The sequence below is a fragment of the Phodopus roborovskii genome, unplaced genomic scaffold, assembly GCF_943737965.1.
Source record: "Phodopus roborovskii unplaced genomic scaffold, PHOROB, whole genome shotgun sequence".
Classification (NCBI taxonomy): domain Eukaryota; kingdom Metazoa; phylum Chordata; class Mammalia; order Rodentia; family Cricetidae; genus Phodopus; species Phodopus roborovskii.
In genome coordinates, this window is record NW_026126434.1 from 9,117,312 (window position 1) to 9,136,379 (window position 19,068).

At 51.9% G+C, this 19,068-nt stretch overlaps 1 protein-coding gene across 2 annotated transcripts in view; it reads right to left on the reverse strand.

Annotated features, from left to right (window-relative positions):
* Pald1 (phosphatase domain containing paladin 1) overlaps positions 1-19,068 on the reverse strand; it is a 56,258-nt gene that overhangs the window by 20,215 nt on the left and 16,975 nt on the right. For both annotated transcript variants that reach the window (XM_051186748.1, XM_051186747.1), the window contains exons 2-15: positions 12,034-12,247; positions 9,303-9,405; positions 8,294-8,473; positions 7,093-7,257; positions 6,131-6,291; positions 5,909-5,984; positions 5,013-5,164; positions 4,633-4,732; positions 4,326-4,430; positions 1,718-1,813; positions 1,280-1,408; positions 844-960; positions 605-760; positions 107-292 (exon numbers count right to left, since the gene is read on the reverse strand). In XM_051186748.1, the coding sequence (XP_051042705.1) occupies positions 107-292; positions 605-760; positions 844-960; positions 1,280-1,408; positions 1,718-1,813; positions 4,326-4,430; positions 4,633-4,732; positions 5,013-5,164; positions 5,909-5,984; positions 6,131-6,291; positions 7,093-7,257; positions 8,294-8,473; positions 9,303-9,405; positions 12,034-12,218 (1,911 nt within the window). In that variant the 5' untranslated portion in view covers positions 12,219-12,247. The remainder of the gene's footprint in view (positions 1-106; positions 293-604; positions 761-843; positions 961-1,279; positions 1,409-1,717; positions 1,814-4,325; positions 4,431-4,632; positions 4,733-5,012; positions 5,165-5,908; positions 5,985-6,130; positions 6,292-7,092; positions 7,258-8,293; positions 8,474-9,302; positions 9,406-12,033; positions 12,248-19,068) is intronic.

Consider the following 19,068-nt stretch of genomic DNA (forward strand, 5'->3'; position numbering starts at 1 on the left):
ATGGACCCCATCAGACAATCCCTGGCTGCATTATGGAGTTGAGCTGCTTTTCCCAGGCCTAGCAAGAGGAAAAGAGATCTTGGTCCCCAGAGGCCAGGCCCCTTACCTCCTCCGGAGGGGCACAGAAGTCTGGCACAGGAATACGATGGTAGGTAAGGCCCAGGCAGGTCCCCTGGTGCTGGCTGAAGACCTCCTGGGTGGTCAGACACTTCTGGAACCTGGGAGCAGTAGGGTTTTTCTTCATGTCAGGGGCAGGAGCACTCAGGTGGGCCTTCAGCTGTGCCTCCAGGGCCTGGACAGAAGCAGGACAGAGGGCAGAAGCCACTGAGACAGGCCTGAGAGGCAGGAGCCTGCTGGAGCCATGACTAGTACTGGCTTCCCAGCCCTAACCTCAGGTCAGAACCACCCCAGAGGCGGGAAAGCCACAGGAATACGGGGACATGGGAACACAGGAAGAGACCTAGAATAGTCTAAATCATTCCCTCCTGAACTCCAGCTTCTCCATTCACACAGGAGGAGTGTGGGGTCTTCTGGCTCACTCCCTCACCCTCCTTCTGTTCCAAGTGCCTCCCATGCAGACCATGCAAAAAGCCAGAAACCTTACCTCCAGCTGCTCAGGGGTCAGGGGTGGTCCCGGTGGCCATAGGCTGTATATGTGACCATCACACTCCAGTACAACCTCCTCCCTCAGGTTGATCCAGACCACCTGTTGTAGCTTCCTCTTGGTATCAGACAGGTAGGACAGGATGCTGCCTAGGGCCTGGGGGACGAGAGCTTGTCAGGGCCAGGGCTAGCCTTTCCCCTGTCCCCATGTTTGGACCTGGGCCTGGGAGTGGCAGGCACCTTGGCACTGGGCTGGGCGGTACCATAGATAGGCATGCGAGGCACACGCCGGAAGTTGGCTACATCCATCTCTCTGACGGTGCTGAGCTCGTCTGGAGAAACAAGATCATCTGCTTCCTGTGGGGAGAACACCACGCCTGAAGTTCATAGTCACCAACCATATCCAGCCTCAGTGGGCAAGTGTGGGGTAGCAACAATGCCCTACTGGGTACAGGGCATACATGGCTGCAGCCTTACTGGTGTCCTGGCAGGGATGCGGTGACACACACCCTCCAGAGAGCTCCAGCTGGGATTAAGGAGAAGGTGCCAGAACATGGTGCCTGAACATGTACAGTTAATTCAGAGAAGCCTATGAGGCCCCTGGCAATACTTCTCCATCCCTATAGGAATCTATACCTCCTCAGCCCAGCCCACTCCACAGTACACAGCCACTCACCAGGGAGCCTTTGGCGATGAGGTCCCCTGGAGCCACGGGCCCCACTGAACTCAGCATCACGGGCAGACGGTACAGCTCAGGGTGGGTACACAGCCATCGACTGAAACTGAGGGCAAAGGCCAGGGGGTACTGCAGCCCGAGGCCAAGAGAGACGGGGCATTGAGAGTGTGGGGACACCTTGAGCCCTCCTTGCCTAGCCACAAAAAGGGGGCCCCAAAAGGTCTAGGGGGAAACAAGTAGGTGAGGGAGGACCAGGGTGTTTGCTGCCCAGACCAAAAGGGAAAGGGGAGAGGGGGGTGGGGGAGAATCAACAGTCATCTGGATCCCTTCTTGCCCCTCCCAACCCTCCTCAGGGTCCAACACACACAATGCCACCCTATTCCCCATCCCGGGAGTCCCTGTTGCTGGGCTGGGTGCACTTTGCTCCCTCAGACCGACCTGCTCATGCAGATAGTAGTTAAATAGGATCAGGTAGAAGTACAGCTCCAGGCTCCACAGTGCCCTCTGCTGGACAGCATGTTGGCTACCACTTCCCTAGGGACAGGAAGGGGAAAGGAGAAATGAGGTGTTAAACATGGGGCTGCCCCCTAGCTGTGAGTAGAAGAGTAGAAAATCCCTGAAGGCACTCTGGAGCTCCATGACAGTTCTGCCAGGCTGGAAATCCTTCCGAGCGTCTATCCCATTCGTCATAGTACAGAACTCTGTGGTGACCACATTGGACAAGGGTGGCTCTGGTGCAGATGCTGCCTCTGCAGGCCAGTCCCCAGCCCTGGGACAGGGAACAAGAGTGAGGAGGGGACAACTGGCCGACGAATCCCCATGTCATGTTCCATTTCCTTTCCCTTTCTTGAGGGAGGCCCTCCTTTAGAAACCAAGCAGCAGTGACACACGCCTTTAGTCTCAACATTTGGGACGCAGAGGCAGGAGGATCTCTGTGAGTTCAAGACCACCTTGGTTTACAGAGCAGAGCGAGTTCCAGGACAGCCAGAGCTACAGAGAGAAACCCTGTCTCAAAAACAAGAATCAAGAACTGTCTCTGTCTCTGTATGTGTGTGTCTGTCTCTCTGTCTCTCTCTCATGTCTAGGGTCCTATTGCTATCCCTAATTCATAGAGAGAAAATAGGAGTTCTGAGTAACAGAGCAGCTTCCTGCAAGTCATCCAGCTGACAGGACCTGTCTCCACTAACCCAGCTGCACCTCCTCCAAGCACTGGGGTATCCGAGAAAGCCCATGAGTCCCACCCCTTAACCCCACAGTTCTCCAGCCAGGTCAGGGGCTACGAAGCCTTTTCTACAGAAAGCTAGAGAGTGAGTATGCTAGATGTTGGGGGCAGCCACAGTCTCAGTCACACCTTCCATGTTGCCATGGCAGCATGATAGCTCTGCCAATGACAGGTAAGTCAACCATGAGTTGCCCAGGGAAACAAAGATGGAGCATGAGCCCTGGGCCCTGTGCCATGCTCTGATGGTCCCTGACCCCTGGTCCAGACTAGGACATAACGCTGGGCTCTGACACCCCCACTGCAGCTGCAAAAGGGGGATTCAGATAATGTTAAGGCGAGATGAAGCCGCTCCAGACAAAAGCAATTACAGGATGGGGTCCTGATACAGCTCAAGAGTCTACGGTGACAGTAGCAGGTGACACTCAGCCCTCTTTCCCCTCTTTCCTCACATGACCCCACAGTCCTACCAGTTACTTATCATCACTTGCCCCATTTCACAAATGGGGCGATGAAGGCACACAGCACATGCCCAAGTCCCCATCTTTGTAAGTGACACTAGGACTACAACCAGGTAACTGGACCGGGAGCCCCCCCATTCTGACTCATTAGGCCAATGGGGGTTGACCTGGCCATGAGTTTAAGAAACAGCCATTAAAAATCTCAATGACAAAATCCAAGTATTCACATTAAAGCCAGAAGCGTGGGCAGCTATACAGAGAATCACAAACAAATGAACAAACAAACAAACAAACACACAGTTAAAAAGCATGCCTGGGCAGCTGCCAGTGTGAAGTACCATCACTTCTCATGGTTCTGATTTCTCAGTTTTCCCACAGCTCTCAAGGACTTTTTTTTTTTTTTTTTTTTAAGTATTAAAGAAAGAAAAGGTTGTAAGGGCTTAGATTCTTTCCGTACACTGTACACAAACACTTGTCGGCCCCCTCTTCCCCCTGGAGCTAGGGACAGGGGCTGTGAGCCAGCTCAGCACTCCTCCTGAAGCTGTGGGATGAACACAGCCTGCTCTTCCCAGGGAAGCCCCAGATGCTTCCTTTGTAGGAAGAGCCTGAATGAATCCCCAGAGACCCTCCCAGAGGCCCCTGAATTAAAGACTGGGTCCTGGGGTGACACTGAGGGAAGGTGAGGGGTTCCTTAAGGGGCAGAGCCTAGCAGGAGCACTTTAGGCCATTGGAGATGTGCTCTAAAAGGGGACTGCAGGATGTTGGCTGCCTCTTCTTATCTTTTTGTCCCCTGGCCATGATGTGAGAAGTCCTGTCCCACCATAATGTGCCAGCCAGAAGAGCAGAGCTAATGAGCTATGGGTGACCTCGCTCCTCTCCTCTTCTTTCTTCTCTCTTCCCCTCTCCTCTCTTTCTTTCCCCTCCCTCCCCCCCTCCTTCTCCCTACCCCTTCTCTCTTTGCTGACCTGAAACACACCATGCAGCCCAGGCTGCCCTTGAACTCAGTACCCCCACCCCTGCCTCAGCAGCAGTGTGGGGATTACAAGCCTGCACCAGCCCTGGCTAGCCTTTCCTTTTTACGAGCTAACTGTCTTAGCTTCAGGTTCTTCATCACCCTAATGTGAAGCTGACTAATGTGATGAACTGGGAATCTGTCTGCATCCAGAGGTCTCAGCAGGCTTCTCTATCCATGCCGTTTACTCTGCAGCCAAGAGACCTGCTCAGAAAAAATAAACTTCCTCTTCCTCATCCTTCCAGCTGCCCACCCCACCCCCTCCAGAAACTAACAGAGAAGCAGCATCCAGGAACAATCAGGCTGAAAAATCCCAGTCCCAGGCAGAGTGCAGGATGCTCCTCCTGATCTCACCTGCACTGGGCTCTCTGGCTTGATGCTATCCAGCTTCCTCTGGTTCTTTAGAACCTCTTCCTTCAAGTCATGTAACTCTGCACAGGCAGTGACAGCTTGATCCACCTAGGGCCGGAACAGGAGACAGAGAATGGGAGAGGACTGTCAGAGAGAAACAGTGTGAGGGAGGAGGAGAGCTCTCCACACACAGAGAGACACACAGACATACACACGTGCGCGCGCGCGCGCACACACACACACACACACACACCAGCGACAGGAGCAACTGCTGCCCACTCCCAGTGACCTGGCCCAGCCCCTCACTCACCTCTTCTACCATCTTCTTCCCCTGGGGTACCATGCGGATGAAGCCTTGGATGACCTGAAACTGCTCCATGGGCAGGAGTTTGGTCAGCAAGGAGGCAGCCCTGACAAGGTGAGAGTCAGGAGTGTGATGAGAGGCAGCCACGCAGCCCTCTGGCACCCCTCGGCCACTGGGAAGCATCAGATTGCAGGCTCCTTCTGAATTTCATTGGGGGAATGAAGGCTCAGAAGGGCCCAGTGCCTCTCCAGGGCACCAAGCAAATCTGTAGCAAATGAGGCAATGATGCCCAGCCTTCTGGATGTGGCCCATCATCCTGGAGGTGGCTTTACCCTTTCCTCTCCGGTCCTTCCAACCCCTTGCCTGGCTGGACCCCTGCCACTCACTCTGGCTGGGAGGTGATTCTACGGTAGTGGAACAGCACGAGAGTACCCAGGGCCATGCCCACATTGGTCCTGCCCACACCTGACTGGCAGCTGAACAGGAGGGCAGGGGGAAGACCATGGTTATCACGGAGACGCAGAAGGCTGGGGGTCTCCTGCAGGAGGGAACATGAATGATTATCATGCAAGAGTGTGATGGGAAAACGATGAGGCTGAAACCCCAGTCAAGCTCATGACATCTGCAACAAGCTAGGGTCAGAAAAGTAGCACAGCCTCTGATGTCAAACCCACAGCCAGATCTGATCCATCTGATCCCAGGGCCTCAGGTCCTGCCCCTGCCTAGCCTCAGGGGAACTCAGAGAACAGGCCAGGAATCTCCTGGGGTCCAGAATAGGAGCTACTCACAGGGTCCCAGGCCCTACACTGACCTGATGCCCCTCCCCATGCAATACAAATTAAGGCACTATCCCAAAAATGGGTTGGGACAGAAGCCCCACCCCCACCCCCAGTAAATATCAGCAAACAAGCCTGTGGGACAAGCTTGACTGAAGGAAGGAGACATCTAGAGAGGAGGAACAGCCTCCAACACCACACAGTGAGTGTGCAGTCAAGCCACAGCTAGAACCGGGTCCTCCAGCATTAGAGAATCGTAACATGTATACTCAGGTGCACCTGTGCACACACAGATACATGTACACACACTGCAGAAGCTTACATATATGCACACATAAGGGCATAGACACCACTCCACACCCCAACATACCTATATATACACATTATAGATCAAACCTTCCATAGAAATAGCCTGAGATCACACTATCCTAGACGTCTCCATAGAGACCAATGAATGGCACCTGTTCCTACCTACCACTCCCAGAACTCCCCTCAGTCCCACTTACCCGGAGGACACTGACAAAGGCATCAAACTGGGATTCCAAGGGGGCCCCTTGCTCTGGTAGGGGAAGACGGTGATACCTGCCAGGAGAAGAGAACATCCCATGAGCCTGGCAACGGCCCTGAGCAGCAGCATCCCTTATCCCCAGGCACAGGCCTGATGTGCAGGTGAGGCACTGAGGTAGCAGCTGGAGAGCCAGCCCAGACAGGACATCAGCTCCAGGTACCTGTAGGTGGGCTGAAGGAAGAGCGGCCGCTTATACACCTCCTCGGTCACGTGCACATCATCCTCACCTCGGATGGCCACGGCGTGCGGCTCCCCACGCAGGTCCTCCGTGTTGTGATACACGTGGTACGTGTTCTCTTTCAGCTGGGCAAAATCGTGGATCTAGAGTGAGATGCAAGAGTCAGAGGGACAAGGCCTGGGCTCCCTGATTGAGCAGGCCCCACAGAGGCCACACACAAGCTTCTTTTCCTTCAAGAGGGAGCCACATGGCCAGAGGTACTCTGCCCTGCCTACAGAGGTCAAGCCTGAGGGCAGCCAGACCTGCATGGACTGACCATGACCTCCACAGAGGTCAACCAGAGGGGGCAGTGGAAATGCATGAAGCCACCTGAATCCCAGGACGGGTGAGGCTCGGCCAGTTGAAGCAGATGTAAGAGGCTGGTCCCCACAGCAGGGTCTGGACTTCCCCACAAACATCTATCTCTGCAACCCCCCCCCCCACAACCCACTCATGTACCTCTGTGGTATGTCAGCAGTCTCAGAGCCCCCACCAAGCCTCTGTGCCACTGGAGAGAAGAGGACACCCCAGAATCTGAGACAGGCCCAGCAAACGCCTCCTTAGGGCCCCACATGACCAGTGCATAGCCGAACTTCAGCCATGAGCATCCTACGCTAAATCTCTTCTCACCAGACCAGACCCCTCCCTAACCCAGGACTGGGGAGTGAAGGAGAAACATGGTGAGAGAGGGACAGAAATAGGCCAGCTTGGAACAAGAGGTCAACTGTGCAGCCAACCACCCACCCAAGCAGGGCAGGGGAGTATGTGCCAGTGAAGGCCGAGCAGCTCCCACACCCAGAATGGCTTCAGGGGCATGTCTGGAGAGCAGACTGGAGCGTCTGCTCAGACATGAGGCCAGCTAGGAAGAAGTTCTCTCATCACATCGCCACCCCACAGGCCCTCACCTCTTTCTGGATGGCCAGCTCCAGGCTCTCAGCCTTGATCCCTGGCCCAGGGCTCCTGAGGTTCTCATGAAGGCTCTCTCTGTCTCGAGGTGTGTAGGAGACGAAGTCCTCCTCAGCACGCAAGAACAGCACAGGCTCCTCCCGCACACAGAAGATGATACACTCCTGTCAAAGAGAAGCCATTGCCCCTGTGTTGCATGGACACCCATATCCTGTCCAACCTCTAGGCCTTTGCACAGATAGTTCCTCCCTCATCCGGGGCGAAGCACTGGACCAGTCAATCCCTTCAACAGGAATCCTAAAGAAACTGAAGTTCCATCTAACTGCTACCCGCCCCCCAACTCTCCTCAATCAGCAGGAATACATTCTCCTCTCTTCAAGGCAAGTTCTGTTGCATTTTAATCTGTTAACATGTCAGTAGGCCTGTCTTCTCTCTGAGTGGACTGCACATCACCCAGACAGAATCACACTCTGGTCCTTTCCATGGTCTATAATACCTAGTGTATTATAGGAAATCAGTTGCCTGATAAAGACGAGCTAAAAAAGGCTAGATTAGCCTCTTCACCAAGCAGTCAGCCGCTGGCTGAGCTACAGCAGAGGGAGCTAAGCTAGGATCAAGATGGGAAGACAGGACCTTCACACAGCCCCCACTCGATTCTTGGTTGCTCTGCCACTCAACCTCATCCCAGGCCAATACAATCACTGCCACGGTTGAGGAACCTGGACCACACCAACCCTTTGGCCTTACCCCCACCTCCTTCAGGCAGGTGAGAGAAAGTTATTTGAAATCAGGTACTTGGAGTCTAATTGCCTGAGTCTGAGCCCTCAGGCACCACATGGGAGCTGTGTGACCTTGAACAAGCCACTTTCCCTCTCAGGATATCAGTTTCCTACTCTGTAAAATGGGGCCCTTCCTCATAGAGTTGACAGATTTAGGTGTCAGCCAAGACCATCATGTGGCAGTCTCTGAAGTTGGAAAGTGGCTCCCTTGTCACCTCTCACTTCCTCCAAGGCTCTCAAGAGTGGGCGCACAAGAGGTTTCTGACACTCCCCCTCCCCTGCCCCCAACAGGACAATGCAATAAATACTCTACAGTTTCTACCCGAAGTTAGAGGCCTAGCCAAGGTCACACTCCCTTCCTTAGCCCCAGGTGAGCCACTCCAGAGCTATCTAAAGACAGCCTGAGACATAGCAAGCTTACCTTGTGCCCATCCTTCTGGAGTTTCTGCAGGACCTTCCTAAATCCAAAGAGGCTGGGCTGTCCCATGCCAAACACAGGGAGTCCGCCCCGCACCTGCCGGAAGTTGGGAGCCCCACAGCTCCCCAAGGTGCCCAGCATGTCCATTTTCTCGGTGACATCACGCACCAGGAAATAGCGGCCCTGGCAGAGAGAATCACAGCAGATCAATTAGAGATGCAAGGGTTTCTCCGCGGGTAGAACTCTGGGCTCCAGGGAGCAGGGAGGGAGAATGGGATGGGGGTGGGGACATGGTCCTGCCCTCAAGTTACTTGCAGGTTCATGCGACAGGTGTCTGTGACAGCAGTGGTGTTTGGTTCAGGAAAATAAAGAAGACTTCATATAGAAGGTGGCCTTGGGGCCAGCCAGAGATTGGAACTGCAAGCCAACACTTACTCCAAAGAGGGTCTGCAGCTCCCCTGGAGGACAATGGGACACCCTGAGCTCTGAACCAAGGCTCGCAGAAAGAGGGTCATGTCTGGATTGAGCCAGACAATAACTAGGTGGGCTCCTCCCTGGAGCCCCACTAGCTCCAAGACTTAAGTGAATTGATACACAGTGACCACAGAGAAAAAACCAGACTACTGGCTGATCAAGAGTTCATTCCTGGGTCATCTCCTGTGACCCCTGCCTGGCAGATGAGGAGTGAGACCTGTACTCCCAGACAAGCCAGAAACTCCCACAATGATCATCACACAGACAGACAGACAGACAGACAGACAGACAGACAGACAGACAGTCATCCAGTGTCTAGTCATTCCTACACTGCTCTCGCTGCTCTTCATGAGACAAATACCAAACAGTAATCAGAGTTAGAATGCTTGTCCAGAACCACCAGTGAGGGACTGGGGCATGGCTCCGTAGTGGAATGCCCTGAGTTCCAAAGAAGGACTCAGAGACAGAGTGAAAGGAGGTGGACATGGAGAAGCAGAGAGGAGGGTGGGGTGGGGTGGGGTGGGGAGGCTGTCCTCACCTGCACTAAGTAGTGCTCAGGGGTAGCATCTGAGAGCCTGCCCATCCTGTAATGAGCCTTGAGCAACTCATCGTGAATCTGGAACTCCTCCTTACAGTTGTACCTGCCATGGGCACAGTGAAAACTGAGTCAGACAACCTTTGTTGGTCCCTTACAATCACCAGAACCCACAGCAAAGCCATCTCACCCCTACCCATGCAGCTGTTCCTTCACCCTCATACACAGAACACCAGAGCTGAGACTGAGACCTGGGGCTACCCCCATTGCAGACTACATTTCTCAGCCTCCCTTGCAGCTAGCTGTGGTCCTGTGATTAAGTTCTGGCCAATGTGATGCCAGGGAGTGAGGTGGGGCAAATTCTGGGCCACTCCCAAAGGCGGATGCCTTCTAATGTGTCTTTTGCTTGTTTTCCCTGGCAGAAGAGAAACACTTGTCTCAAAAGACAGAGGCACATGCTGATGGAATTATGGTAAGACATTTGGGGGAGCCTGGATGGTCAGGGTCTGCCATACCAGCCTGGAAAGCGAAATGAGAGGTGAGTATCTGTCTTGATTCAAGAATCCTATATAGACACTACTTTATTATGGTAGTTTAACCTGGACTCTAAGGCATTGACACTGACTGGATGGTCCACCCCTCAGGCTGTGACTGGAATAGTCCCTACACTTCCAATCCTAGAGTCGAGGGCAGTTCAGCCCGCAAGATCAAAGGGTGAGTCCCTACATTTGCGTTTTCAGGTGTTCCAATTCCTAGGACCTAATTATCACTCACAAGAGGCCTGACCACACACCAGCTGTTTAAAGCAGCTCGTGATGATTTCTGTAGACAGTAAGCCAGGTAAAGGCACAATGACTGAAGCAGAATGACTGTGCTCAAGACACACAGCCATGCTGTCACTGTACTAGTGCGTGAGACCTGCCTGTCAGAGCTCAAGTCTCATGTTGGGGCTCCATACAAAACAGCTGCCTGCAAGAAAGCAGTGGGTGAATGGGTGAGATAGAGGGCAGCTGCGTAAGCCTGGGGCCTGGTTGCTGCTCTGCCTCTACCTTGGTAACACTTTATAGTGTCCCACCCTCTGCCTCCCTGAAACTCACGTTTCTATCTCAGTTTTCACATCTATCTGCCGTGATCAGGGCTCTGCAAACCTTTCCTGCAAAGGCCCAAAGCCAAACATTTCTGGCTTTGTGGGTCATGTAGGCTCTGCTACAGTCTGACAATTCTGCTACTGAAGCACTAGGTGTCTACAGGTGATGTAAAAGTGGATGGACTTTATTAACATCAGCAGGTGGTGGGCCAGATTTGGCCTGCAGGATGCAGTAAGCTGGTGCCTCAACTGGAATGATCTGTAAGGTCCCTTCCACTTCAAACACTCTGTAACACAAGGAGGGCTGCAAGCAAGACCCACTCCTGCTGGACATTTTCAGGTAGCCAGTAATTGTCTGAGCCACAATATACCAGTTCTACATTTCCCCTGTCATCTCTGCTTATCTTGATGAGGAAACTGAGGTCCAGAGAAAGAACAGGAAGGCAGAGCCCAGGCTCCACACCTGCTTTCCCCAAAACCACCTTCAACATCCAAACTGCCTCCCTTTCTTCCTTCCTTCCCTCCTTTCTTTGAGACAGGGTCTCACTATGTAGCAGCCCTGGCTGTGTTGGAATGAACAATGTTGACCAATCTGGCCTTGAATTTACAGAGATACACTTGCCTCTGCCTCCAAATTCTGGGATTAAGGTGTATGCACTCCATTACACTGCCAGCCATTACACCGCCCAGCAACACAAACTAACTTTCACTGTCTATCAAGTCACTTTTGCATGTCATTTCTCTTGTGCCTTCATCCCAAGCACAGTAATTTATGGTAATTTCGGCTTTCCTGCCACACCCCAGAGCTAGCAGCCTGATCACTCCACCCATAGGCTTCCCCACCTCCCAGGTCTCTGCCATCTCTGTGTGTGGAACAAGTTTAATTCTTAGAGCCCTGTGTCCTTCTCCCTGCATTCCAGAAAGGTCCAGAGATGGAGCATGATGTTCAGGTGTGATGAGAAGAACAAGGCTCCCGGCTCCCCAGGAGACAGACCCAGGGTCTCTTGCACTCTCCTGTCTCTAGCTCTCAGAAGCACCATTCTTTCATCCACACACAGATGTCCACCCTCCCCAGACATCCTGTATGCTTCTGTGTCCAGGCTTCTGAAAACACACTGACAAGAGCGAACCTCTACCTCCCACTCAGCTTTTCTGAGGCCCCAGCTGGAACACAGAGGAGGAGCTCCCAACTTTCCAGCCCAAGACTCTGGAGGAAAAAAACAGCAACTGCGGGGCATCATGGTGCACACCATTAATCCCAGCGCTCGGGAGGCAGAGGCAGGTGGATCTCTGCCATAAAGGACAGCCTGATCTACACGGCAAGTCCTAGGCCAGCTCAGACTAACTACATAGTGAGACCCTGTCTTTAAAATAAAAAAAAAGGAGGGGGTATAAAAAGGATGTCCCTTTGGCCAATCTTCCTTCCCAAGGCTTCTGGCATGGGTAAACAACACAGATCTGGAGATTCTGCCCTAATACCTGTTTGCTGTGTGGTTCCAGAAATACTGATGAACCTCTCTGGGTGAGACTTGGTGTTTTATCTACAAAACTGGAAGCAAACTGGAAGCATTAAGTGTACTCAGGTCTGCCCCCCAACCCCAAGGCCATGTTTTCCAGGAACATGATAACATGTCCCCCAGTACTCACGTAATCACAACAGGGGCCACCTTATTGGGGATGATGGACTTTGCCTTGCTGTTGTGCAAGCTTGTGGTGTGGAAGGAGTGCACACTGAGTGCCTGCCTGCCATCCATGGTGCTGCTACCTTGCAGGCCCTCTAAGGAGGTGCCAGCTGAAACTGTCTGCTGTGCCGTGCTTGCCGTTGTACCCATAGTCTGCCAGCGGCCTCAGGACCCCAGACCTGCAGGTAAGAGGGCACACAGTTCAGAGGGCAAAGTACCCATACACATAAAAACAAAATTTAAAAAGAATATGAACATGTTCAGGAAAATAATTTTTTAAAAAAAGAAGGTAACCGGGTGGTGGTGCCCACCTTTAATCCCAACACTCGGGAGGCAGAGGCAAGTGGATCTCTGTGAGTTCGAGGCCAGCCTGGTCTACAGAGAAGAAGAAAGGCTGAGATGCAGCTCAGCCATAGAGGTACAGTCAGGAAAGGATAGCTGCCCACAGAGATGATGGTGCTTCAGGACTTCTAGGCTCAGAGAGTAGGAGATGAAGATGGGTAGAGAGGGCTTCGATGGGAATGGGTCCACATGTGCCCCTTGCACCGAAGCCTTGCTCATCTCTTCTGTGTCATTCTGCTAAGGCAGGCAGGCACACAGGGAGACATTCTACCCATGAGTTTCCTAGAACGAGTCCAGAGACATCCCAGCTAGGAGAGCTTCCATCAGATGAAGTGTTCAAAGAGAGTGGCGGCCACAGAACCCAACACCAACATTTGGTCAGCATCATCGGTCTTTGGGATTTGGGGCGGAGCTTCCTCACCCACAGAAAGCGCACCGTGGATTCAAAGAAAACAGGTCTTGCCAGCCTGAGGTTAAAGTCCAAGGGCTACAGTTGAAGAGCTGGAAGTTGGCGTGAGGCAGGTTGAGTGTCCCACAGAGAGTGGTAGACATGGCAGAGGGGATCATGGGAGTTTCTAGGAACTCTGTGGCCACAAGCACCACATATAGAATAGATATTGCTATGAATGGGGGGCATCCTTTAGCTCCCCACACCCTTTTACACTTGGAGATAGCCCACTGTATTCCCTAAACATGGCAACTCTCCCAGCTGCAAATCATGAGTATTGTTTGTTCCTGAGCACACACTCCCACTCCTCTGCTCCACACCAACCTCCTCTAATCACTGCAGTGACACCCAGAGATGTGAGCAGTGGAGTGATGGGGTCAGCACAAAGGCAAGCAAGTCAGTCCGCGGTCCCTAGACCTGACTTAGAGCTCACAACGCCATAGACTCTCCCTGTGTTCCCCAACACTGCAAACAGGGGATCCTTCCCCAGAGCTATCTCTTGTCCTGGAGACTCAAGAGAGAAACTGCCCATCTCCTCTGCCCTTCTAGAACTTTCTCCAGCTGCTGACAGTTCCTGTCCCATACAGAAAAGGCCCCCTCTTTTCTTTAGCCTCAGCATCCTTGAAAACTCCTGGTGAACGCCCCACACCTGTACATAAGAGCCCATCTCCCTGGCTCTCAATACACTGCTTGGTTCCCCTACCCCTGAAAGGTACACAGAATGAACCTTTATATTCCCAAATAGGAAAGCAGGTAGCTCACAAAGCGGAGTTTCTCAGTGAACCCCAACTGATAGACCACAGAGAGAGCACTCTCTCTTCTTCACCATCCTCTCCAGCTGCCGGGCTTCAGGCTAAAGTTTCCCAGGCCTCCTCCCAGCAGCCTGGGCCAAAGGAATGTGAGTGGAAACAGCTCCAAGAAAGGAACACATAGGAAAAGAGGGAAACGGGCATGAATCCACTGCTGGCCACAGCTGCCACAGGCCAGGCCCAGGCCCATTCCCACAGGACAGGCTCTACCCCGCCCACCCTTTGCCTCTATGCCTTCTTGCTTTGGGCTCATAGACAATGACAGGCCCCGGCTGCTAGCCTGCAAGGACAGTCAGCAGACAATACAGATGTGCACAGCTGGCAGAACAAGCACTAGGGTGGGCAGCATCCTTTAAAAACTGAACAGGCCTTTAAAATTGTGTAGACGTACTATCACACAATGACTCAGAGGGTCTGAAAGTTGCTAAGGTCGTGATACTGATAATTATAGCACTCTTGATAACAATGGTCAGCATGGCAGTGCTATGAGTGGGCTTCTGAGGCGCTTAGGCTCCTGTGGGATATCCTGGAGGTGGAGAATTAGACGGTGGGCATGAAACAAGGCTGTTTAGGGAGCTCACTGGCATAGGTATGTAAACAACCTGCTGTGTGTTAGGATAACAAAATACCTGGGGTAATCAACTGACACAAGGGACAGGTTCATTCTGTTCTACAGGTCCAGTGGTTTCGGTCAATGGTGCATTGGCACCATTGTTTCTGGGACAGTAGAGCAGCAGAAGCCCACGGAGGAGGGGTTCCAATAGGTAGATCTCCTGACAGCCAGGAATTTGTCATGTATTATCCTGTTTAATCCTGACCCACCAAAGAGGCACTGTATGAAGTTTACATACACAAAAAAACTTGAAGATGAGCAAGAGACAGATGTGAGGACATGTTTGCATCCAAACAAGGACACAAGATGACAGGGCTCACTCATCTTCAGTGACAGATTTTCAAAGACTAAATAAATAATCAAGGCCCTGGAATTCCCAGGCCCTCACACAGCTGGCCAAGTGAAGTCCTGTGGTGACTTCAAAAAACAGTTCCATCATTTTGTTTGTTTGATTGATACTTACGTATTTGTTGAGACTCAGCATGTCCACTTAAAAGGCTCTACCAGAGAACATGTCTGGGCCATGAGGGAATGTGGCTTTCTAGTCCTCAAAAGCAAGACTGACCTACCTAGGAAACTGTGGAAGATCCTGCACAGCCTGAGGCTCTCACTCAGATTCTCAGCCTAAAATCATCCTTAACTTTGGCCAAAATGTCTACAGTTGGGGCCAATGGATAAAGGCACCTGTTGCCATGTCTGAAGACCAGAGTTTGAGCCCTGGAATCCACACAGTAAAGGAGAAAACCTACTCCTAGTTGTCTTTTGACCTCCATGGGTATGCTTTCTGTGTTCTGTTGTTCCTGCCCCCCCTCTTTTCCCCTTACTCTCTTGCACTCCAGCTCTCTCACTCCCTCTAATTAATAAATAATATTTTCAAATTATTTTTGAATACCCAGAATGCCTTCCTTCCCCCAGGAAAGGCAGAGATGACTACCTAAGCACAATGCTATAGAGGACCAAGATCTTTAGATACTTGTGCCATGTGACTAAATTCTAGCTAACAGAACATAAGGGACAACTTAACATGTCAAGGTCCAGAATCCTTCCATATGAGAGCTTTTCCTCATTTCTTCCATCCTGTGGCCTGGGACACAGATGTGACAGTAGACATTTTGCAGCCATGTTGAACCTAGCTAGAGCTTGTGAAACAGCAATTTAGGAACGGTGGCCATCCAAGATCCTGAGGGAAACCATGGAGTAGAGCCACCAAGTGTCCAGCATGATCTACAAAGCACTAAGCTTGGATAGGGACAGAGAAATAAACTTCCATCTTGTATAAACTCTTGTTATTTGGCTTTTCCTATGACTTACAGACAAATCTAATCCTGACTAATGTACCCTGTTATTTTTAGGCAGGACCCTCAGTGACCACAGACCAGATGGTCACAGGAATGAACGTTTTCCCCTCTTGCAAGGGAATGTCAACCTCCCTGCCGGTGAACAGGCTGCGCTGTAGACTGTGAGTCTGCTCTCAGAGTTTGAGGTGGAGGGAAGTCACTGCCGTGGGCGACCACAGAACACATGACCCATACACCCCCCCATCTTAGCAGCAACTGAGGAGACATAGACATGAACCCACCATCAGTTAATCTCCACCACCAGCTGCAGGGTCTAGAAAGTTCTGAGCAGGATTATGTTCCCTGCTGCAGACAAAACCTGGCTTCTGCTACTCCCAAAGGGCAGAGGAACTCAGAGTGCCTCCTTGGCCCTCCAGGAGCCGTTGTAAGCCATGAGAGTCCCCACGGGGCAAGAAACGGTCACCAGGGAGAGAGAGGCCTGCAGCCAGGCTGTTCTGCTGCACACACAACTAGTAGTAGGCAGTGCAGTTTCCCAGAAGAACCAGAGATGCCGGAGGAACAGCTGTTCCCTTGGCTTCTGTCCACTGCAGCCCCCGAGTACTGGAATGAACCAACACGTTGGAGACCTCAGACAGCAGGGCAGAGACAGTCAAGATTCTTTAGGGTCAGCAGAAACCTAGACTCTCTTGGGGATCCATGAGGGCACCACTTGCCCGCTTTCCTGATGGCTACCTGGGCCTCAGAGAGCCACTTAACTCAAGCCCACTTGTGACTCCAGCAAACATGCAGGGCCACCAGGGCCTGTTCCTCCCAACCCTATGGCCTCCTTCGTCTAGCATTGAGAACAACCTTCTGGGGCTCACGCAGTGGCTCAGTGAGCAGAGTGCTCAGCCAGCATGCACGAGGCCCTGGGTTCCAGCCCTCAGCACTACATAAACAAAATATGGTGGTGAACATCTATGATCCCAGCACTTAGGAGATGGAGGCCAGAGGATCAGGAATTCAGGGTGATCCTCAGCTACCTACTAAGTTCAGAGCTAGCTTGGGCTACATAAGACCCTGTCTCAAAAATAAAAGAAACAAATAATAATGCCCAAGACACCCCCACCCAACACACAGTCAACTTGGTGTTTCTAAGCACAGACTTGAACCTCTGATACATGTAGCTTCAAAATATCCCTTGCCGGGTGAATCTCACATGTCTTACCCCTCCAGAGCATTGCTATGAGGAACAGAGGGCTACTGTCCCATTCAGCAGGTACAACAAACTCATGTACAGAGTTTACTGTCTGAGAAGCCGCTTCTCTTCTCAAGTGACACAGAGAGACCTAAAACAGGGACTGCCAGGAGACAGAGCTTGATGGGCAGGACGGGGTGTGGCCTTTCCAGGGCCACAGCCTCCCACATGCTCCTGGAAGCAGATGCCCAGGCCTTAACAATAGAGCTAAAAATAGGCTGATCCATCTTGAGGACAGTGGCTGAGTGAGTGGCCAGCTGCAGGAAACATCTGCCCCAGCTTCAGAACAAATACAGGGAAGTCACCAAGCTATAGGGTTCCCCTGCTGGGGGACCAAAGGGCTGAAATGGAATCATAAAACTTTTAGGGCAGACAGGGAGTGCTGGGAAGATGTTTCAATCACACACACACACACACACACACACACACACACACACACACACACACTCATGTACATCAATCCCCCCCTCCCCTGTTTATCCCTAGCTGTCCTGGAATTCACTTTGTAGACCAGGCTGGCCTGGAACTCACAGAGATCCACCTGCCTCTGCCTCCTGAGTGCTGGGATCAAAAGGCATGCACCATTACTGCCTGACATAAGTCAGTATTTTTTAACTATTACAAGAAGTAAACATGCCTGAAGAACAACACCCAAGATTGACTCTAGTCCCCATACACACCTGCACACAACACACGTGGACACACACACTTTCAGATCTATCCCTAGAGCAAGAGCTTAGATTGTCCCCTTCCTTCCCAGGTCTTTTCCCTCAACTCCTAACACAGTCACAAACATGAATGTGACACTCACAGTAGAGTCAGAATCCCCCTCGGGCATCAACAGGTATCTTAGAATTGGAGCCAGAGGTGCTTTTAAGAGTCCATTCTGTTCTGTTTACAGAGGAGGAAACTGAGGCCCAGTGGTGGCCAGAGACCCACCCACACACAAACAGTGGGCAACAGAATGGGAACAAGAGTCTCCTAAACACCTATCCCCTCTCCGGTTAATTGCTTTCCTGCCCAGAACCAGGGAAGACCCTGTTATGGGACACACTCCTGTTTCCAGCAAGTGGTGAGAACAGAATCCTATGGGAAGGACTTCGGGGAGGCTCAAGGAAGGACTCCCCTGAGCCAGCCCAGCTTCTTCCAGCTGCCTATGACTCCCAAAACCCATGTTGCATCAAGACTTCAGTGTAATGCATCACCAGGCCTTCACAAATCAATAACAGAAATACAGAGCAGAGGAATATCCTACTACAAGGCAGGAGCAGTCTTGGAAATCCCAGTCACTGGTGGGAGGCCTCTGCTGGCAGGCCCAGCCAGTCTGGAAGACGCAGGACTTCTCTTCATCCGGCTAACTCTCAGGCTTGCTCTCACTCATTCCACATCTTCCTGCCCAGCACTGACCCCCAACAAGACGGGAAGAAGCTTCCCTCAGCCAGGAGGTACCCCAAGTCTCTTCAGGCAGGGGCTAGGCCTAGCCTTCAGGTACATCCCAGAGCCTGGCCAGGGCTTGGCACAAAGGGGTCACTTGAAGGAACACAGAACATAAGGTTGGACTCATGGGAGCCTCTTGTGAGAATTAACAAATTAATAAGACAACACATGTGCACTTTTAGCCCAGGGTGGGGAACACAGTACCTGTACCAGAGAGGGCCACTAAAAATGACACGCAGAGGTATCCTCAGCCCTTCAGCTGAGAAGGATAGCGAGGAAGGTTAGGGTTAGGGTTAGGTCCAAAAGCTGTGGACACCAGAGGGGTATATCCCATCTGAGAGCACACCCCACCCACATGGATCAGGTGCTTGCCTGAGACCCTTGGGCCTCGTCTCTTGAGTCAAGCCCTCTTGTCTCTCAGTGGGGCAAGAAAAATGGTTAAGCTACAACCCCCATATATACACCTTCATTCACACCAGAAATGTATCAAGGCTCTGAGCAGTTTTTGAAAGCTCAAGCAAATCTTTTTGTTGTTGTGTTATCTTTTGTGTGTTGTATCTGGGGGTGGGGGGAGACAGGTGTTTTGTTTCGGTTTTGGTTGTTATTGTTTCCAAGAGTCTATGTGTGTGAAGTGTGATTGTCTATGTGCACATGTGTGCACATGTCCTCAACCACCTTCCACTGTATTCATTGACTCAGAGTCTGTCAGGCGAACATAGAGCTCCTAATCTCCACTGTACTCCTTGATTCAGGGTATGTCAGTTGAACCCAGAGCTCTGGATCTCCACTGTATTCCTTGATTCAGGGTATGTCAGT